General features: G+C 31.3%; 2 protein-coding genes and 4 long non-coding RNA genes across 6 annotated transcripts; 2 read left to right on the top strand and 4 right to left on the bottom strand.

Moving 5' to 3' along the window:
- Nucleotides 1–647: 647 nt before the first annotated feature.
- Nucleotides 648–12,937, top strand: LOC146954393 (uncharacterized). The gene is made up of 8 exons (XM_085744556.1): nucleotides 648–907; nucleotides 1,018–1,085; nucleotides 11,547–11,584; nucleotides 11,681–11,808; nucleotides 11,900–11,984; nucleotides 12,328–12,457; nucleotides 12,557–12,711; nucleotides 12,790–12,937. The coding sequence occupies exons 1-8, from the start codon at nucleotides 793–795 to the stop codon at nucleotides 12,935–12,937; spliced, it is 867 nt and encodes a 288-aa protein (XP_085600682.1). The 5' UTR covers nucleotides 648–792.
- LOC146954395 (uncharacterized) lies at nucleotides 2,551–5,101 on the bottom strand. The gene is made up of 3 exons (XR_015013171.1): nucleotides 3,736–5,101; nucleotides 3,162–3,257; nucleotides 2,551–2,798 (listed from the first exon to the last, which is right to left on the bottom strand). It is a non-coding gene; the product is annotated as an uncharacterized LOC146954395 (long non-coding RNA).
- Nucleotides 9,425–11,314, bottom strand: LOC146954394 (uncharacterized). The gene is made up of 2 exons (XR_015013172.1): nucleotides 10,563–11,314; nucleotides 9,425–9,680 (listed from the first exon to the last, which is right to left on the bottom strand). It is a non-coding gene; the product is annotated as an uncharacterized LOC146954394 (long non-coding RNA).
- Nucleotides 12,938–13,030: 93 nt separating the features above from the next.
- On the top strand, nucleotides 13,031–13,808 carry LOC146954392 (uncharacterized). Its single transcript, XR_015013168.1, has 3 exons — nucleotides 13,031–13,184; nucleotides 13,290–13,361; nucleotides 13,448–13,808. It is a non-coding gene; the product is annotated as an uncharacterized LOC146954392 (long non-coding RNA).
- Nucleotides 13,809–14,445: 637 nt separating this feature from the next.
- LOC146954391 (uncharacterized) lies at nucleotides 14,446–15,267 on the bottom strand. The gene is made up of 3 exons (XR_015032565.1): nucleotides 15,075–15,267; nucleotides 14,855–14,975; nucleotides 14,446–14,765 (listed from the first exon to the last, which is right to left on the bottom strand). It is a non-coding gene; the product is annotated as an uncharacterized LOC146954391 (long non-coding RNA).
- Nucleotides 15,268–18,727: 3,460 nt separating this feature from the next.
- On the bottom strand, nucleotides 18,728–21,624 carry LOC146954390 (uncharacterized). The gene is made up of 2 exons (XM_085716170.1): nucleotides 20,072–21,624; nucleotides 18,728–19,170 (listed from the first exon to the last, which is right to left on the bottom strand). The coding sequence occupies exons 1-2, from the start codon at nucleotides 21,461–21,463 to the stop codon at nucleotides 18,859–18,861; spliced, it is 1,704 nt and encodes a 567-aa protein (XP_085572296.1). The 5' UTR covers nucleotides 21,464–21,624; the 3' UTR covers nucleotides 18,728–18,858.
- Between the last annotated feature and the right edge of the window lie 1,117 nt (nucleotides 21,625–22,741).

Below are 22,741 nucleotides of genomic sequence, written 5' to 3'. Positions count from 1 at the left end.
GTATGTCAATCTTTAGTAAACAAAATCACCTATTTTTTATGCAGAGAAGTCAACACAATGTGCATAACAAATTATGCTATTTCCTAAAAATAGCGAGTATTTCAATCTTTCATGCTTATCAAGATGCCAATCCTTAGTAAACACAGTATGTCAATATTAATTTCAGGCTGATTCATATTAATCCTTATCCTAAAATGTTGGCCATTTCCTAATTTTGTTCCACTATTTTGTGCTTAACGTGATAAGTAATACTCTTTATTGCTCAACCATAATATCCTACTCACATGTATTGCACCTTTTTCTAAAAATACATCATAACCTATTAGGCAGACCTTCTCAATCTAAGCAAGCATTCTCTTTCTTGGAAAGGAAAAAACCGGCCAATGATGTCTGCCAAATACACTCCAATCTCAGCTGTTTCTGGAGGAAGAAAGAACCTCAAAATGTGTGTGTGAGTTGCTCACATTTGGTTGATTCGAGAGAAGAAGGTCCCCACTAGCATCATTTTCATGAACATGTTACTGGTCGATGAAAAGGTTTTTACATGTTTGCACTCTTAGCTTTAAAATTAAACTAATGTCGTCGTTATTTTTTAGTTATGTAATTTAACCAGCTGTTTACTGATGTTGTTGTCGTCAATAGGGTGGACGTATTCACGCCACAGCTAGAAAAGATTTGGTGGCAAAGTTCAGGTCCATGGTTGAAGAAGGGGGTACATATTAGCTTGAAAATGCAATTGTAGGTTTTAATGAAGGTCCTTATAAGGTAACTTCACACAAACATAAGCTTAGTATGATGCACGATTCAACTTTTACCAAAGTACACTCGCCTGCTATCCCTATGAACGTTTTTGATTTCAAGCCATTCAATGAAATTCTCTCTTCAACTGTCGAGGAAGTGTCTACAGGTAAGACTTCAATTCTGAATGTGCGTTGTACATTATTACTACCTATAAGCATTCCTTTAGGAATTTCATACATTTGTTATTTGTTTTTGCTTTTGTATACGTAATTTCAGATGTTATTGGTCATGTAATTGTAAGAGGTGATATAAGGGAAACTGAAAAGGATGGAAGGAAAAGTAGGGTTATTTGTAACGTCCTGGATTTTTAATCCAAAACATTACTTATATTTCTTTCTTTTACAAAAATAGTTAAACTAATTTAAATTACAATTCAGAAAAACCCAAATTTGTTTCCCCGCGAACACGCTTCAAGAAAACATCAAGCACACATCATCTCTTCCTTGGTACCTAAAATGTTGGTTGTAAGGGTTAGTCTTCAACACCCATGAAATAAAATCAATAATAAATTAAGACATCAAATAAGAATATACAACCATCATCTAGGAGTCGTGCTAAAACATTTCTTTTTAATTTAAAATATTCATCACTCTAAAATATACTATAAGAACAAACACAAGACTCAATACTCAATGTTGATGCAAATGCATGAAATGCAAATAGACAATGATCCGGATATCGCCCCAATTGGCATAATAGTTTTAATCGCCCCATTTGGCATTTAATAATGAATCGCCTCATTTGGCATATAATAATAATCGCCCCATTTGGCACTTAAAATCCATTGAAATAATAATAATCGCCCTTCTTGGCACTTAAAAATATCGCCCCATTTGGCACTTGATAAAATAATATAATAATCGCCCTTCTTGGCACTTAATATTCCATTGAATCGCCCCATTTGGCACTTGATAATCGCCCTTTTTGGCACTTAATATTCCATTGAATCGAATCGCCCCATTTGGCACTTAAGAATCCATCAAATGCAATGATATGCATGCTATTCACTCTTTCTTTCTTTATTCTTTTGACACGTAAACCACATAAAATAATAACTTACAACTTCTAAATCACATACACAACAGAGAATCATTCTATAACTCAACAACATTTTTCATTTCACAAATAAGCAATCATCAATATTTACACATTCATCAAAACACATACTTTAACAAAATTGCAACTCATCAATTCTTATAACTATCAACTACAAGGAAATTAATAAAAACATAATCACTACTACAAAAATGGGCTTATATAGCGCTTTTTTTTGGCTTTAGGTAGCGCTTTTGAAGCGCTATTGTAAATGGCGCTGGTAAAGGTAATATAGCGCTTTTTTATGTATAAAGTGCTAGCTATAGCAGGGTTTATATAGCGCTTTATGTCAAAAAGTGCTAGCAAAGGTTCTCCTTAGATAGCGCTTTCAAAAATAAACGTCGTCTAAGACAAGTTTAAAAACAGCGTTTTTGTTTTAAAAGCGCTATGTAACAATAGGTTTAGATAACGCTTTATAAAGGAAAAAAAGCGTTAGGAAAAGCACTTATTTTATTTTATTTTTGTCAAAAAAAAATTCCTTTCTAGATAGCGTTTTTTTTTTTGATCAAGATAGCGTTTTTTTATTATTTTAAAGTAATATATATATATATATATATATATATATATATATATATATATATATATATATATAAAGTTTGAAATTTAAAGGGAAATGTATATAATTTAGGCACATTATAATTAAGACTATTATTTATCAAATAAAACATAACCATATCATAAAAAATGTATGTATATATATAGCATAAAAGTCAGAAATGTTTATCCTCTAATATGGTAACATGGATATCTCTAAGAGTTACAACTAATTAGTTGACATAAAGATCAAAATCTTCTATGGTATCATGCAGTCTTCATCTATCTTCTTGGTCTTCTCAACATTTTTATCCAAAACAAGCATGCAAATCATCATTCATTTCCCAATTTCGTTCACTCTCCTCCACCTGAATATATACCAGAAAACGCCATTAAGCAATAACGCTATACTATATTAGAGATAAATTCAAAGTACTACTGATCATGAGTACAAATTAAAGCAAGATTATAAATTAAAACAACTACCACTTCTAGCAAATATATTTAGAAACATTAAACTCACCTTATTATAAAAAAAAAAAATCATATAACTTTTAGGCTGATCATGAACCGACACTATTCTTCTTAGATTTCTATTAGTTTATCTTTTGAGTATGTCACACACTTGAAACCATCAATGTACTGTATATATTATAACATTAAAAATAACCATGTTACTTAATAAACTTAATTATACATAGATATTATACTTTAATATAAAAAAAACATACCAACTTTGGAATCTCATTCAGTGTTGAAATGAGAATATCTTTCATAAACCTCATCACAAAGTACCCGACATCTATACCATTTTCTTGGCGAGGACACTACAAAAAATAAAATAATAAGTAATTGTATAAGTTAGTTTATTTGGTATGCCATGTAGAAGTCATGATGGATGATTATGGAATTGATTAGTAGGTTATACAAAAGGCATATGCATAGTGTATATCATATTATCACATCATTCAATTAGTTTATTAGAAAATAATTCTAGTCACACACAAAAAGTGTTATTGTTTATATATATAAAAAAAATATTTGAACCAAAAGAAAAATTATTCATCTTACTGGTTGTGTAGAGTTTAATTAAACCCAAAATCTTTAATAAACAATTGTCAAATTTCAGTAATTATTCATCAAACAAAAATTTTGAATTTTCGATTGTCAAATTCATCCTAATCACTAACAGTGCAGTCTTAAATTTAGTTTGAACCTTGAAAACCTAAAATATCCAGATGAAAATATGAAAAAATTAAAGAATATTTGAGTTAAATTGAGGTAAGGAAAGAATGAAGATGGTACCTGAGATGAAGAATTGAGTATTGAAAAAGATGTAACCGGACGACGGTAGCGACGATATGATGCACCGCAATTAAGAGTGAGATAGAGGTGGTTGTTCTGGAATGAATCGAAAGAGACGGTTATGGTTTTGGAATAGATCGAAGGAATCGAGTGATGGTGATGAATGAATTGATAGATATAGGTGGTTGGTGGTGAATGAATCGATAGAGGTGGTGGTTCTGGACTGAATTGCCTGCACACGATCTAATGAAAGTTTTGAGTAAAGTAGTTTTGGGTTATGTTATTAATTGCTTTAAAAAATACGTTTAATGAAAATTATGTTATAGTTTTTATTTTATCTTTAGGATGCATTAAAATAGGGATTTCCATTAAAATTGGGATTCTTTGTTACTTTTGAGTATATAACAAAAAGAAGTTACGCTTTGTTGTTAGTGTATAAAGCGTTTTTTTTGTGTAACAAAAAAAAAGCATTTTTTTTCAAATATAAATAAAAAAACAAAAAACGCAAACTTCATGAAAATTATGTTATAGTTTTTATTTTATCTTTAGGATGCATTAAAATAGGGATTTCCATTAAAAATGGGATTCTTTGTTACTTTTGAGTATATAACAAAAAGAAGTTACGCTTTGTTGTTAGTGTATAAAGCGTTTTTTTTCAAATATAAATAAAAAAACAAAAAACGCAACCTGCAAAGTAGGATTTATGGAAAAGTATGATTTAGAGGGACCAGGACATTTGATTTGTTTTTTTAGTTTGGATTTGTTTTTTGGGAAAAAAGTTTAGATTTTTTTTTTTTTTTTTAAAGTTTAGATTTAGTTTGTTATATATATGATAAAAGAATTAAAAAAGGTTTGTACCAAATTTTTTTTAAAAAAAATGTGTGCTTTTTTACTGCAATCCATTTTTCATTTTTTTTTGAAAGATGCAGTCCATTTTTCATAAAAATTCAAAAAATATTTGAAATATGCTATGCAGGGGATTGAACAGGGGACCTGTTAGTTAATGTACATTAAATCAGTTAAATAAAATGGCGCTTTTTTTAACCTATAAGCGCTATCTTTCTCAAGCATACAATAACGTTTTTTTAACCTATAAGCGCTATTTAAGGTTGATTTATATATAGCGCTTTTCATAAAAAGTGCCATATACGATTAATCATGTTTTTTATTTAAATAACTATTATTTTTATTTAACCTATACTGACGCTTTCAATACAAAGCGCTATATATACTTAAAATGATAGATAGCGCTTTTTCAAAAAAGCGCTAGCTAAGACCTCCGTGTTTTAATTTATAGCGCTTTAGTGTTAAAAGCGCTATTTATGAGGCGCTATATTTTCCCAATTTTGTAGTAGTGAATAAATCTTTTCACTCAACCATCGAATCAAGAAGCATATCAAATTCAACATCATAACCTATCATTTTCATTTAGATCATGGTCAAGACTAGAGCCCTTACCTTAGATGCTCTCCTTCCTAGTCGAATAACCTTCAAATCTATACACATCACTCTTCGCACTGCTAACTCAACTCCAATTGACGAGGACGACCACAAGAAAACATGCTTCTCAAATGTGTTGAAGGCCATAAAGGGTGGATATACATACCGGCCCATGACTCTTTGGTGACCATTATATAGAGAGACCTAATTGAGAGGGTTTCATTATTCTTTTTCTAAACCGACCGTGATGCAGCATGTGTGAGTCTAACACATATATACTAAAGTTAGGTTAGAATATAATTAAAGTTATGAATATATAAAAGTATGGATGGCGGTTACAACTTAAAGCAATTTGGAGATGCAACAGTGGTCGGGTGTTTTGAATAAGGAAGGAAATTTGATGCATATAACTACATGGCTGGTATATGAACCAAAAGGAAAGGAGAACGTGAGCATATGAAGCTCATAGGTAACAGCTAGCTTCCCATTTTCTACTAGTAAACCAATATAAAGCAGGGGTGGCATTTTTTTACTGACTCGGCCAGATATTGAAAAAAAGGAAGTGGGTTAGTGCTTTAAGAATAAGTCTTGGTGAGGTGTACATGATAGTAGTAGCTTGCAGCAAAAATTTAGGGATAAGCATGACTAAAAATCTACACTTCATGAATTAAGTTTTACGTGTTACTATTGTTTTGTCTTTTTCTTTTACCAAAAGATACTAATATCTGGCCCTATAAATTAGCACAGTAAAGTGTTGCATATATGTTGAAGGTTTCCTTATTTCTCTAACAAACTCCCACGTTTCCCATGGCTCACTTAAAATTGGATCAATATGATCATACATTCTTATTTATCTAAAAGGATCAGAACTAGTAATATTTTAAATAAAACCAAAATAAATTTATATAATAATATCCTATCATATATTATAATAATAGGCAATATATGGAAAATAAATATACATAAATCCATGAAAATGTAGTTTATGAAAATTAGGGATGTTACATTATTACCCCCTTAAAAATAGTTTCGTCCTCGAAACTAGAAAATAAAAGTATTATAAAAAAAATCATTCAATTAGATAAGCACAAGTAAGAAAAATATAAGAATGAAATAAAACATGCAGTGTCGATAAAAGAAAAACGTGTTTCCGCTGCGCACTATGATATTAACTAGTTGGTCATCTATCATAATTGTGATGCATACTATCCTACCCCAACAATCATACTATTCTCTACAACTTGCACTTGTTGTTCTCAGAGTTCACACTAGTCTTCATCGCTCCTGGTTTACTCTCCACAAAAATAACACGACTTATCATCACTAAGGTCAAGATTTTTACGAATTGATACCCAAAACAGACACTGTTCGACAAGGGGTGATATTAAGACAAGGTTCGAGTAGTGGTGGAGCAAGCACGCACCATCTCTTGAAGATGGGAGAAGAGTCATCTAAGTCCTACAATTAAATCGACAATCTATTTGTGTAAAAAAAAAAAAAAAAAAAAAATTGACAATTTAGTCTTAACTCTAGGAGCTTCCAAAAGTAACATCTAACTTGCAACCAACAATATCTTACCAAAACTTTAAACCACAAAGCCACTAATAATAAATGAATCAAACACCTCTCAAAAAAATCAAAGAATCAAACAACTTATAGCAACACGTTGAATGCATGCAACACACAAAATTTACACATTTTTTTTTTAATAGAACCCACAAGTTACACAATCACATCACCTTACTTTTTTTTTTTTTTTTAACTCTTTCATTTAAACCACACTCAAAATTAAATCAATTCAGAACATACATTTACACAAAATTTTACTTAATAGGAGAATGAATTATTTTAATCACATTAACTTCATAACTTATTTCATCAGCCTTACAAAAAAAAACAACTAGTTCTACGATGACATCTTAAGAATATAGCCAATTTCAAGAGAGAAATAACAAAACATATAAACAACATTAATAAGAAGATTTCATGACAACAACACACTAAAAGGAAGCACGTTTCTAAAGTCAAGAACAACAACAACATTTCTGACAACAACAACTCTTCTACAGTCTACATCAACTGTTTTTAAGGAACACCAAAACAAGCAACCTCATAAATGAAAAGGGAAAACATACAAACCATTCAGTAGGAAAAAAAAAAATCATATAGAAACTAGCAAGCTTTAGTGACATTCAAGAGTAGTTATTTTAAACAAATTCAAAAACACTCATTTACACCAAAAAAATTTTTAATATGAAATTTAATCTAACAAATAAATGACTTATTTTAATCATCTCAACTTGGTAAAAATTATCTGATCAACTTCAAGAAAATTCATTTCGGAACGACATCATCAAGAAGATAGAAAATTCTGATAGGTAGGCAACGATGCAGAAAATTCTTCACGCATAAGACAATTTCGTACAAGCAACACAATAAAAGAAAACAATTTATCAAATTTACAACAACATTTTTTTTTCTCCAGCAAAACACTTCTACAACCAAGAGCAACACTTATACCAACTTAAGCAACAATTTAATATTAATAAAGACAGCAAAATAGATGACAAATTAAATAGCAAGAAGAAAGAGAAAAAACATACATACACTTAAGTTGAAGAAAATATAGAATATGGCAAGTTTTAGGGCTCTGAAGAGTAATTATTTTAAAATAAATCCAAAATACTCGTTTCCACCAAGTCATAAATTCTTTCATTTCCTTCTCACAAAATCCATATAAAATTTAATTTAACATAGAAAGGAATTATTTTAACTATCTTAACTTTGTAAAGATTATTTTATCATCTTATTCTTTTTCCAAATTTCAATCTGGAACATCAACATTAAAATAATAGATACTTGGACATAGATAACAAAATAGGAAATACGACACAATTTAAAACGATAAATAGAAACACAACCGCAACAGTTTCACAGAAAGCAGAAGCAACAAAAACAGAAAATAATTTTAGTGACAGACACCAGAAAATAAAAATACACACTAAAAGAGTTTTAGTGACAGACAACAAAACCATAATACATATAGAGACATTTAGGGACAAACAAAAGAAACGCAAATTATAATAATAAGAACATCAACATAAAAAAAAATGAAATTAATACTCAAATCCTACAAAAAGAAACATATATCACCGTCTAAATCATCTCTAATTCACAAATTTTGATCATCATATTTTATACAAGTTATTTCATTAATTCGAATAAATAATTCACTTATCTATATTTCCTAAAAAATTATTTCTTTGCTACAAAATAACATAACATAGACACCAAATACCATTGTGGAAAAACATGACTTTAACATTCAAAAGAATGGTAGATAATAATTTTTTTTTTCAACAATGGAGAAATCAAACAATCACCATAAAAAAAAAATAACCTAACAACCCAAGATTTATAAATTCTGTAAACATAATAAAAATGACTATTTTTTTTTGAAGCAAGGTGAAATAGTATTAAAACAAAAACCAATTATAACACCCTTAATCTCTAAAGTCTTGCTAACAAACACACAATATGAATCTGGCATTCAAAGATCAAGGACTAAGATAATCGTGTTCTCTTAAACAAATTGAACATCTTGATCACACAACACACCAAGCAAAATACCACCAAACAATCATCCTTTAACTAAAGGCTTATTCACTTCCTAGAAACACATCACTAAGCAAACCAACAATTAACTAATTCCTACAAGAACAAGGTTTTTTTTTTTTTCTTTATGTGGATATCTAGTTCACCATATTTTTTTCTTAACCAAAGCAGACTCAAACTTAATCCAAAATTCAAACTATGTCATATCTTTACACCAAGTTACATATCTAGACCAAATACACAATAAACTAAGACATCAAGAAAACATATAATATAGAGAAGGGCTATAAATAAGAGAGAAAAAAAAACATTAGCAGTCCTGCACCAAGTTGAATCACACCACTAACGAAACAACACCTATAAATACATTAAAGCCCCACTTCTACATCAACTCAAATTAGCTAAAAAAAACTGTACAAACATTGTAGAGAGTCTCTAAAACTACTGCTATTGCTTTCCCACTTGCAACAAACTAGAATTTAAGATACTATATGACACCAAACTAATCAATTTGTTGGAAATTCATGCTCAACATCCGCAATTTAAATAAGCATCAAGCAACCATAAATGCAAGTAACTTTAGATTATCAATTTAATATCAGGAAAATGTGAAGACAAAAAAAAAAAAAAAAAATAGATCAAATCATTCAAAGACATTAATCAAAAGCACGCGTCATACAAAAGCGTCCCACCCAAAAATAAGTCCGAGGATTATTGCTCTGATACCATAATGTAACGTCCTGGATTTTTAATCCAAAACATTACTTATATTTCTTTCTTTTACAAAAATAGTTAAACTAATTTAAATTACAATTCAGAAAAACCCAAATTTTTTCCCCGCGAACACGCTTCAAGAAAACATCAAGCACACATCATCTCTTCCTTGGTACCTAAAATGTTGGTTGTAAGGGTTAGTCTTCAACACCCATGAAATAAAATCAATAATAAATTAAGACATCAAATAAGAATATACAACCATCATCTAGGAGTCGTGCTAAAACATTTCTTTTTAATTTAAAATATTCATCACTCTAAAATATACTATAAGAACAAACACAAGACTCAATACTCAATGTTGATGCAAATGCATGAAATGCAAATAGACAATGATCCGGATATCGCCCCAATTGGCATAATAGTTTTAATCGCCCCATTTGGCATTTAATAATGAATCGCCTCATTTGGCATATAATAATAATCGCCCCATTTGGCACTTAAAATCCATTGAAATAATAATAATCGCCCTTCTTGGCACTTAAAAATATCGCCCCATTTGGCACTTGATAAAATAATATAATAATCGCCCTTCTTGGCACTTAATATTCCATTGAATCGCCCCATTTGGCACTTGATAATCGCCCTTTTTGGCACTTAATATTCCATTGAATCGAATCGCCCCATTTGGCACTTAAGAATCCATCAAATGCAATGATATGCATGCTATTCACTCTTTCTTTCTTTATTCTTTTGACACGTAAACCACATAAAATAATAACTTACAACTTCTAAATCACATACACAACAGAGAATCATTCTATAACTCAACAACATTTTTCATTTCACAAATAAGCAATCATCAATATTTACACATTCATCAAAACACATACTTTAACAAAATTGCAACTCATCAATTCTTATAACTATCAACTACAAGGAAATTAATAAAAACATAATAAATCTTTTCACTCAACCATCGAATCAAGAAGCATATCAAATTCAACATCATAACCTATCATTTTCATTTAGATCATGGTCAAGACTAGAGCCCTTACCTTAGATGCTCTCCTTCCTAGTCGAATAACCTTCAAATCTATACACATCACTCTTCGCACTGCTAACTCAACTCCAATTGACGAGGACGACCACAAGAAAACATGCTTCTCAAATGTGTTGAAGGCCATAAAGGGTGGATATACATACCGGCCCATGACTCTTTGGTGACCATTATATAGAGAGACCTAATTGAGAGGGTTTCATTATTCTTTTTCTAAACCGACCGTGATGCAGCATGTGTGAGTCTAACACATATATACTAAAGTTAGGTTAGAATATAATTAAAGTTATGAATATATAAAAGTATGGATGGCGGTTACAACTTAAAGCAATTTGGAGATGCAACAGTGGTCGGGTGTTTTGAATAAGGAAGGAAATTTGATGCATATAACTACATGGCTGGTATATGAACCAAAAGGAAAGGAGAACGTGAGCATATGAAGCTCATAGGTAACAGCTAGCTTCCCATTTTCTACTAGTAAACCAATATAAAGCAGGGGTGGCATTTTTTTACTGACTCGGCCAGATATTGAAAAAAAGGAAGTGGGTTAGTGCTTTAAGAATAAGTCTTGGTGAGGTGTACATGATAGTAGTAGCTTGCAGCAAAAATTTAGGGATAAGCATGACTAAAAATCTACACTTCATGAATTAAGTTTTACGTGTTACTATTGTTTTGTCTTTTTCTTTTACCAAAAGATACTAATATCTGGCCCTATAAATTAGCACAGTAAAGTGTTGCATATATGTTGAAGGTTTCCTTATTTCTCTAACAAACTCCCACGTTTCCCATGGCTCACTTAAAATTGGATCAATATGATCATACATTCTTATTCTTATTTATCTAAAAGGATCAGAACTAGTAATATTTTAAATAAAACCAAAATAAATTTATATAATAATATCCTATCATATATTATAATAATAGGCAATATATGGAAAATAAATATACATAAATCCATGAAAATGTAGTTTATGAAAATTAGGGATGTTACATTATTGATCTCACTTTAGAGGATCTTGAGTAAGCTTTGTCTGTTTCTTTGTAGCTGGTTTATGTAATATAATTTTAATATACCTTATGTTCCTGAATTGATATTTTGGTAATATTTTATTACAGAAACAACCACTTGCATTGCTCTCTTTGGGGTGAACATGCTGACAAAATTGTGACCTTTTTTGGCAACCATGACAACCACACACCTACTATATTGATATTGCAGTTCTGCAAGACACGCATGTATTTAGGTATGTCATGTTTTAAGTTTGTGCTTTCTGCTGATATCAAGAATGAAATGTGAAATTATGTTCACTTGCTGTTGAATTTTTGAAAAATTAGGTGCTATGGGAGTTGCTAATGCCTTTAATGGGACTAAGCTGATACTTAATGGCGATTTGCCTGAAGTCGCTGCGTACATGACAGGGTAACCATTTATATTTTTATATGTTATAGAATAAAGGCAAGTTTTTTTGGTCGTAATTAAGTTGTTTGGAGGTCCTCCCATCGTTTATGGGTAGCTTATTTGGCATACGACCCTAAAGATATCCACTAACAATAGTTTTCTGATGGCATGTTAGAATTTGTAATAAGTAAGAAAGTTTGAGAAGATGTGCACACAGAAAAGGGCAGCACAAAATTAATAGTAACACTGTCAAATATTATTGTCCAATTATTATTAATAGGTTACATGAGTTATATGTTGTCGTCTCTTACCTTGCTACTTGAGTCTCGCTACTCTTCTATTGACATTGGTGCCCTTTTATTAGAATGAAAAATGCATCAATACAGTTAACCCGAAGTGTCAGCCAGATTTCAACGAACAGCTCCGCGTCTTTATCAGATGACTTGCTAAACACCAACCGAATGACAATTGAAAGCATGATTGAGTCAACTGAGGTGGCTATTTGTTTAATGAAATTTTTAGATGTATTTTTGGATTCATCTTTGTTATTTTTGTTCAATATTTTTATGCAAAAGGCTACAAAATATTTATAGATCTGTCAAGGTTCGGTGCTTGCCACTATATGTGAGATCGAAACTAGGGTTGATTGGTACTTTCGATCATGCACCCAGTGTGCTTCATTGGCCACCGTTGACAATGGAGTGCTCCGTTGTCGCAAGTGTAAAACTTGCAAGGGTGCAGTCCCAAGGTAAACAAAGTTTATCCGAATATAATTTTTGTTTTTATCATGCGTGGAATTGAATTGATATAGTTGATTATTTGATAGGTTCAAGCTGCATGTCATCGTGATGGACGACACAGGGTCCACTACTTTTGTTCTTTTTGATCGCCAGGTGACCCAGTTTATTGGGCGTAATATGCAAGACTTGATCAATGAACGTGATGAGGTAGTCGTGTATTATATAATTGTATAAATGTGTTGTCTATATATGAGGTATATCTACCGACGAAAATTTGTACTAACATTTTATTATTTTTGAGTAGGGAGCAGTAGGCAGTGATTATCCTGCTGATTTTAATGTGCTGATTGACAAGAAAATTCTTTTCAAGGTTGAGGTTGTTGAAGGAAATGTCGTAAAGAAGTATCGGAATTATGCCGTAAAGAAGGCATCTGATGATGTTGGTGTCATTGAGCAGTTTATGTTTAAGTATAATTTGAAGGTAAAACATAACTGATATTACGGTTTTATAATTGTTATAGAATAATGCACATAAAGGAAGAATCGTGTTGCTAATTGCTTCCCTTTATTGATGTATACGTGATAGAAACCCGACGATGGATCTGTTGTTGAGCTTAGTGTGGATGGTGCTGCGCCAAACAATTCAAATGTTTAGATGGTAATTATTACATTAATCTTTCATGAGTCCATAAAGGTTTAATCCGTAACACAATTGATGAAATTGTTTTTCGCCAATGTCTGCAGGATGTACCAGAGGCTGAGGACTCATGCAGCAATACATGTGTGATTGACACACCAACCACCAAAATAGGTGCTAAGAGGTCCTCTAATAGCATTGATTATGTGGTTGTTGATGATGATGAAGCTGGCCAGACGCCGGTCACAAAACCTACCAGAGTTGTTCGTGTCAAAATTGAGCACAAGGACGACAAAGATGTTTAGCTTGCTCGAATGCTGGAGCCGTTTGCTTTGTTATCGAATTCCTTCAATCTGCATAAATCAGACATTAAATAATCTGTGTTTTTTCCTTTTGTTTTTTACAGTTTGGTTTTTAATTTTCTTCAAGTTGCTGTGTCGACTATATTTACTTAGCTAAGGAAACTTTTTCCAGTCCACCTAAATAAATTTATTCATTTGCATAAATATTATTTCAAAAATTTATTATCGTTGTCTTTTATTAGCGCTTCGACCTTTAAATGTACGAAATTTATTTTTAGATCTACCTCCGGAAGGTGTTAATATTTTTCTGAATGGTAGATATTCATTCACCAAGTTGGTATGCTTGATGAAGAAAACTCAATACTGATTTGGCTTGAGTAACTAGATCCCGCGCATTCACAGGTTAAATTAAAAGTACAGATTGACAAAACCAAGTTAGTATGCTTTTGCTTAGTATGTGATTAAGTGAAGGAAAATTTTATAATGTTTTAAACAAGTATGTAAAAAATCATTAAAAAATTTAAAATTTTAAGCATAATTAAACAAATTTTAATTTAATAGGGACTAAAACTACGTGCTGAAATTTTTTATAAGAACCAAAATCTATCAAAAAAAATTTATGAGGACTAAAAACGAAATTTGATATATTTATAGGGACTAAAAACTTAATTAATTCTTCGTTTTATTATGTATCAAATTATTCCGGCCCGTGAGACCCGTGCGATGCACGGGTTGGCATTTTAATATATATATATATATATATATATATATATATATATATATATATATATATATATATATATATATATGGCTTAAATGCACTTTTGACCCCCTATGTTTCAAATAGTTGCGATTTTGGCCCCCTAAGAAAAAAAATGGATATTTTGACCCCCTAACTTTTGTGCCGCTTTTGAATTGCTCGAATCTGTCCGTTTCACCCATTTTATTGCTCGAATCGCTGCGTTCATTTTCCAGAATTAGCAAATTTTGTTCTTAATACTTACATTACATGGTTTTTTATATTAAGAGACCATTTGAAATAATAGGGAATTTTTGCCAATCCATTGCTATTAAATGCAAATGCAGAGCTTGGAAGCTCCCCAGCAAATGCAGAGCTTGGAAGCTGCAAAACATAAAGACCAAAAAAGGAAAGAATACTTATAAAGCCCTTTTATTCAAATTCCGAAACAAAAAATGAATACAAAAGCTTACGTGTGACCAACAAGAACAACATTTGCATCCTCATTGTGTGCCGCAATTGCCATAGATTCACCAACAACAAGAACTGTAGAACACTCATTTGAGGAATCTTCGTCTAAACTTTCCAATCCTTCTTTTGGAACAAATGCAAGAAGAGGCGCAACATTGGTATTAATTAATTATACATACAATGCAACAACATTGGTGTATGTTTCTAGTAGGAGAAATTTACATCAAGAAGAGGCACACCACTTCCAGCTGCAGTGCCTAAGAGTTCATCCCAATACATAGGGAATTCAAAAGAGACACAAAAACCAGCAATTCAAAAGAGGCACAAAAGTTAGGGGGTCAAAATATCCATTTTTTTTCTTAGGGGGCCAAAATCGCAACTATTTGAAACATAGGGGGCCAAAAGTGCATTTAAGCCTATATATATATATATATATATATATATATATATATATATATATATATATATATAGGCTTAAATGCTCTTTTGGTCCCTTAACTATTTATTTGGTATTGCTTTGGTCCCTTAACTAAAAAAAAAGATTGTTTTGGTATTTTATCTTTATCTCTGTTACCTGTTTTGGTCCCTTCCGTTAAATAAATTCAAAAAAACGTTAGGGTTCATGATCTTCATCATCAACAACACACCAACCCAGATTTTGGGACCAAAACGATACCAAATAAATACTTAAGGGACCAAAAGAACATTTAAGTTTTTTTTTATCATCTTCTTCATCTTCATCAAAACTCATATTCATCAATTAAATCCAGAAAAAAAAAACAGAATTCACCATCATCTGCAGATTGAATGTTTGAGAAACAGAGTTGCAAAAAAGAGACATATACATAACCTACCCCCAATCCATTCTAATCTGGTTTCTTTGCATTTAAGCCATCAATCCTATAAAATTTGAATTGGTTTGTGGGTCAAATCTACTACAATTCAATCACGAGATTTTCTTTGCATTCATCTTTACACAAATCCCTTCTTCACTATCGCTCTTCAATTTCTAATCCCTTTTCTTTTTCAAAGTTCATTTTGCCATGGATCTTTTCAAATCATTTTCTATGGGACAAAGTAGATAATATGAAGGATATGGAAGAAAGAAAAAAGGCAGATACGCATGGTGACATAGGTATGGAATTAGGGTTTAATAAATTTGGGGGAAATTGAAATTGAAATTGGGGAAAAGGTTTAGGAATTTGAAGGGTTTGATTTTGAAATTAGGATTGATTTTATGATGAATTTCAATTTCAAGGTTTGATTTTAGCTTTTCGGTTTTTTTTTCCTTCTTTTGGGTTTTGTTGATGAATGATGAAGGAAGATGAAGAAGATGATAAAAAAAAACTTAAATGTTCTTTTGGTCCCTTAAGTATTTATTTGGTATTGTTTTGGTCCCAAAATCTGGGTTGGTGTGTTGTTGATGATGAAGATCATGAACCCTAACGTTTTTTTGAATTTATTTAACGGAAGGGACCAAAACAGGTAACAGAGATAAAGATAAAATACCAAAACAATCTTTTTTTTAGTTAAGGGACCAAAGCGATACCAAATAAATAGTTAAGGGACCAAAAGAGCATTTAAGCCTATATATATATATATATATATTTGGTAAAAAAAGAGGGCAAAGCCCATATAGATTTTTTTTTTGTCAAAAAAATATAGATTTTTTTTTTTACTAAAGAAAAATTTACCTTTTTTGTATGAACCGGTATTCTTAATGCCAAAATTAAATATATGATCCTTTAATTTATTTGGAGTTTTTATATTGGTCTCCTAATTAATTAATATTTAGTTTAGGTCCCTTAACGTTACTTCAAATTTAAATTAATATTTTTCTATTAACTTTTTTGATCCTAATGTCTAAGGTGGATCAACTACAATGTGATCTGCTAAACACCTCATTATTTTTGTTAGTCTTAACCATTTAACTTTTTTGTTACAAAACAATCATTAGATCATACATGTCTACTAGATCTAATAACGCACCACCTTTCTCCATCTTCTTCCCTCCTCATCTTCTTCATCTTCGTCATCATCATCATACATTCATAAAAAAAAATCCAGAAAAAAAAATCCAAGAAAAAAAAGAGATAATGAAAACCAAGGTAACGTGTGAACCTCGAACCACCCATGACCCTATTTGCTTCAACCTCTCTGTTTCTACCTCCACGATCCTCCTCCGTCAACCAACCCCTCCTGCTTCACCTTATTTGTGAATCGCCCCTAGCAGTGAACGTCAAAGTAATAAAAAAAATTAGAAATCAAAAACTCATTTCTTAATTTGGGAATTTCATAGATTTCTTCAAAATTGAGAATTTGAGCATTGACAATGGAGATTTTTTTTATAATTTTTTTTTAATTGTTGAAAGAAGAAAAAAAAAATTCCAAGAACCGAAACATGTATTGTTTTGATTTTAATTTTTTTCTAGGATTTTGATGAATATATGAAGATGAAGAAGCGGAGAAGATGAAGAATGGTGAAAAGAATAGGTGTTGGTGGTGCATTATCAGATCTATTTTGACATCTATGGTCTAATAGTTATCCAGCATAGACATTAAGATTAAATGGTTAAGATTAAAAAAAAAATAATGAGGCATTTAGTAGATCACATTGTAGTTAATCTAGCTTAGACATTAGGGTTAAAAGTTAAGAAAAAAGTATTAATTTGAATGACCGAAGTAACATTAAAGGGCCTAAACGAAATATTAATTAATTAGGAAATTAATATGAACACATTAAATAAGTTAAGGGATCATATATTCAATTTAGCATATTCGTAAGTAAGGGTTTGTATAGGCTAGACTAGGCCAGGCTAGCCTAAGCAAGGCCTAATCCTGACCTATCAAAATTTCAAGGCCTAAGTTCGGTCTGCAATCTATCATCGGCTTATTTTTAAGCCTAAGCCTAACCCTTCGAATAAGTAATGTGATCTAAGTTTAAATAAACTAGCAAACTAATAGATCAATAATATCAAACTATCTTTTTAATATTTTATTTGAATTTTTATAGAATTTGACTATATATTATATCATATTTTAATTTTAATTTATAATAATGCATTTAAATACATATACAAATGCATTTAAATTACTGAAAAGATTAACGAATATACGATTTAATTTATAATATGTGAATTTGACCAACTTCAAGTGAAGGACTTTGAGTGAGGGAAGATAAAAGTATGGGATTTCTTTGTCAAAAAAAAAAGTATGGGATTTCATCCAATGTGATCCTATTCAATAGAAAAAAGAACAAAAAACAATTTCTTCTTAATTGTAGTTAGTGGAGTAGTTAAGCGAAGTAGAATTCAATTAATAAAAGTATCTTAGTGAAAAATAATAATTAAATATTGCCTAGATATTTTTAAGTGATAATTATTGAAGACAAAAAATAAATGCCAAAGTGACAATTGAAATGAGAGAATTTTTTTTGGTAGTGGTCTGAGTTTGAACCCCGGACCTCGCATATTTTATGCATTGTCCCAATCAACTTAGCTAAGCTCACGAGGACATTGAAATGAGAGAATAGAGACGGAGTAATGACTCTATTTTAAAGTGATAATTATTTAAGACAAAATAAATGTCAAAGTGACAATTGAAATGAATTCAAACCAATCAATTAATGTAAAAACTTTAAAAAAAAAATTGATTTTAAGCTAAAAGAATCTAGAGATTTTGTTTTAGAGATTTAAAAAAAAAAATCTAAAACTATTTATATTTGTTTACTATCATAAAAATCATTTTTTTTACTATCATACAAATCATTTTCCAATTTTTTCTTCCTTCTCTCCTCTCATTGTTGTTTCAGCATCAACTAATTTCTATTTCACATGTTTTTTTTTTATTATTGTGTTGCATTGAAATAATCCTAATTCCATGGAAATAATAATATTAGAAAATTAATATGTTAAAAACTACAAAAATCCAATAAAAATAAAGCTGGTTCAACAATTAAATGTAACAACAGAAAGAAGCGTGGTAATGTCCAAGCCTAGCTAATTAGTTATGACTTTGTTTCCTTCTTCTTGTTCTTTTCTATCTTTGAATCAATAGTAACCCATTTATATTCAGAGGGAATTGTAAATAAGTCTTGTGCTTTACTGTAGTTTTCACCAGCAGATAAATTGGACTGAGAAGGAGTTCTTATCCACTGAAACCATGACGACGACGATGATGAGGCTTCTTCTGATGCATTCTCAAAGTCAGCAGAAGTAGGACTTGATGGAGCTGATTCAAATTCATCTACTTTTGGTAATTCTTCAAACTTTGTAAATGTAACCAATACTCTAACTGTTGACACCACAGGGATTGCAATCTGAATTGGCAAAGACACCGAAATAAATTTTAGGTCATATATATAAACCAAAAGAGTAAAAATTGAAATGATGATGAAAACATTAGAAAACAAGAAAGAAAAATAGTAGATGGAGTGTGTCCATACTGTCAATGTGGTTGATGTAATGTCTATTGGAGAAAGAGACATGCTATTTACACGAAAACAATTATAACGATTTGGTAGCGAATGAATTATTAGTCTTGCTGTTGGTAATAAAAATGAAAAGCAGCGCTACATTTATTATTTATCCTTTTGTGACACTGTTTTCTCTTGATTTAGCATTTACCTTTGAAAAAAAATAAACCAGAGATGTTAGTCTGCTAAATTATGCAGCAAGGATTGCAGAAAACAATCAAACATTGCCTGATGTAGCAGGGTAGATATATTGAAATGGTATATAGTGCATCCAAGGTGGAAATAATTCCAAATGGAGAATGATAAGTACTTTAAATGTTGTGACATTGTGCTAAATTATTGGCATGCCATTGGTTTATTAACATTCACTTTTAGTGGGAGGAAATTTCTTGTTCTTTTGGCCACTGCTGTGAGAACAAATAATAAGGTTCTCTATACTATTTTGCTGCCTATAAACCACAAATACGGACACCGGACATGACACAGACATTGACACGCCGACACTGCTAATAATTTGAGAAAATCACATAACTCAGTGTAATTATATGTGTCGGTGTCGGACGCGACACGCTTAATCTGAGGAGTGTCCGTTCTTCATAGGCAAAATAGTATAGAGAACCTTATGAATACAGCAAAGCTTGTAAAACAATGAGACATCGTATAAACAAAAATAACATAGAACTAAAGAGAACAAATCTATAATGTTTGTAAAATGCATAAACCAAGAGCAAAAGAGAGCACACACCTTGACAGGAAAAGTTTCCTTTGGAAGTTTTGTTGTAAGGAGTTCTCTAACACGACGAACCGCTTTAACTTTTTCCGCAAGAATGTCGAGCAAAGGTAAAAACTCTTCAATTTTTAACGGAAAGTTTGGAGAAAGCCAAAGTACCGGCATCACCCCTCTTTTAAATTCACTCTCACCATTTTCCTCCTTGTGACTACCACTACTGCTAGCAGAATTGGAACCATTAATTTTGGTACTTTTCCCCTTGTGAGGATGATGATCCTTTTCTTTATGTCCACTAGACTTCCCTTTCTTTCCTTTCTTAGACTCTTTTTTATTATGACCATAATTTTCTTCTGAAAAATTCATTTCAGCTTCTAATTGCTTTCTTTCTTCATCTGTCAAAATATCATCAAGCTTTTCATTCTCCTTCTTCGAATTCTCTTTAGCAGGTAACTTAGCTTGAGCTTGAACACCAGGAACCTTTTTCGACTTAACAGTGAAAACCACATTTTGCATATCATAAACCTTACTTTTCCATGGCCCTACACTTTCTTTTCTCTCTTTTCTCCTCCATGTTATTTGAGGAACAAGAAGTGCTTGACTCACATCAATTCCAACCCTAACAACTTTCGCTTCGGTTGATTTTTTAGCCAAATATTGTTTCATTTCTTTTTCATCTGGTTTTGAAGGTCTAGTTAAATAAGGAACAACAACTTCTTTTTTCTCATGTGAAATCAAACACATAAATCCAGGGTGTATTCTCTCATCATCTGATTCATCACCAAGAAAAAGAACGCTCTGATCAGATCTTTTGATTCTTAAACCATCGAAACCAGCCAAAGTCATATCAGCTCTCATATTAGCACCTCTTTTCCAAATTTTATAAGTATCCGAAGGAGCAATCCTCGAGATAAAAGGTATGACAGAACTCTCAAAATGGAATGTAATCTCCATATAAAAATCTCTCATCCTTCTCATTGTTGCGAAATAACGAGGAAACCTTCGGAACCATTTTTCGTCCATTTCGTTATAAGAATACTTGATCATAATCAATGCTATTTTATCCTGTTTGTTTATGACAGCTTGTCTGAGAGCACTCCAGCCTTCATTGTTTTTCAATCTAATATTTGCACCAGCAGCCATGAGCATTTCAGCTGCGTCAACATCTCCAAGTTTTACAGACAAGTGAAGAGGTGTGTCGCCATTTAATACATCTCTTCTATCTACCACAGCAGAAATCGCAGCCGCTTTTTCATCTTCAGCTATTGATGCAGCCTCGGTTTTTATCTCATACGGATTACCAAGTTTTGGTAAACCTCCAAGTATCTCCTTAAGATTAGCATAATCCTTCAATATTATGGCTTTGTGTACAGGGCTATGAGCAAATGCTGCAACATTAATGCCTGCCATACCTCGAATCAAGAGGATGATTAATTAAACTTTGAAATGAAACTTCATCAATATCATGCATCAAATCAATCCAATTTTCCTTTAAAAAAAAAAATCAATCCAATTTCAACAACAATCAATATACATTAGAAGCCAAAGGGAAAAGAGTCAATAAAATCATTCATAATAATTTTCTAATGGGAATTCAAGAAAGAGAAATTGGTGAAAAAAATGTAAAGATGAAAATTGTCAAGAGAAAATAGGAAAAAAATAACAATGGGAAATAAAAGTGAGGGGAAGTTAGAGGTACTTGGATGCAAAAGGCTTAAAAATAGGAAAATGATTATTATAGACAAGCATATGTGTGACATTCATTTCTCTCAAAATAAGCCATTAGAGATTGAGGGGATTTTTTTTCATTTTAAAGAAAATATTTTGTAAATACATTAAAATTGCCTAAATTTGCTATACATGTCATGATCGAGGGGATCCTCTTATGTTGAAAAAAAAAAAAAAACATGAGTAGGTTATGTTTTTAATCCCTCACGAATGATCCATTTATCTCTTCTTTTAAACACACACTATCACAATCGAAGGTTGAGATTCAACATGACGAAAATGATCCATCTATCTCTATTGATCAAAAAACACACACGATCACACGATCAAAGGTTGAGATTCAACATGACCAAAATCTAACACGAGAGGATCCATTTCCCATGTTATAGGACGAAACTTTCATGACTATTGTATATTTTCTTGTAAAACTTGCGCAAACATAAAATGTATTTTTTTTGCAAAGAGAACATGTAGTAAATGTAGCAATCAAATAAATATGTGAGCATGCATACCAACATCAAGAACAAACGTATGAAGGATGTGGAGAATACCTGAATCCATAGCAATCAATCAAAAAAAGTGGACATATAAAGGGAGGTATACTATGAAGAATGGACAAAGCCACTCGCACGGTTGTATTCACTCTTTGGATTGAGAGAAGAGAGTGAGGTACCTATTAGACTATTAGGGTTTCTTAGTTATTATGAAAAGAGACGCAACATATTCACTCATTCATTTTTCTCAAATTAAGCCAGAAATTGAGGGATATTTTTTTTCAGCCAGAAATTGTGGGATATTATTTTCAGATTAATTAATGGTAATTTCAAGGAAAATATTTCGTATTAATTTTATTTTATGTGTGTAGTGAATAATATTTGCAGGTTGTAACTTGCATCGGTTTAAATAGCATAACTGAATCAGATTGAACCGAATGACTCGTTTTGGTATTGATAAAAAAAA

The sequence above is a fragment of the Medicago sativa genome, chromosome 1 (genome assembly GCF_051527215.1).
Source record: "Medicago sativa cultivar Bolivia chromosome 1, Bolivia_mono, whole genome shotgun sequence".
NCBI lineage: Eukaryota > Viridiplantae > Streptophyta > Magnoliopsida > Fabales > Fabaceae > Medicago > Medicago sativa.
This window is presented reverse-complemented; position numbering and strand designations above follow the sequence as displayed.

Coding starts and splice junctions, on each gene's coding strand:
- LOC146954393 (XM_085744556.1), top strand. CDS start 793: ATGATGCACGATTCAACTTTTACCAAAGTACACTCGCCTGCTATCCCT. Junction 11,585..11,680: donor CTCACTTTAGAGGATCTTGA/GTAAGCTTTGTC, acceptor ATTTTATTACAG/AAACAACCACTTGCATTGCT. Junction 12,712..12,789: donor TGCAAGGGTGCAGTCCCAAG/GTAAACAAAGTT, acceptor ATTATTTGATAG/GTTCAAGCTGCATGTCATCG.
- LOC146954390 (XM_085716170.1), bottom strand. CDS start 21,463: ATGGCAGGCATTAATGTTGCAGCATTTGCTCATAGCCCTGTACACAAA. Junction 19,171..20,071: donor AGGAAACTTTTCCTGTCAAG/GTGTGTGCTCTC, acceptor TTGCCAATTCAG/ATTGCAATCCCTGTGGTGTC.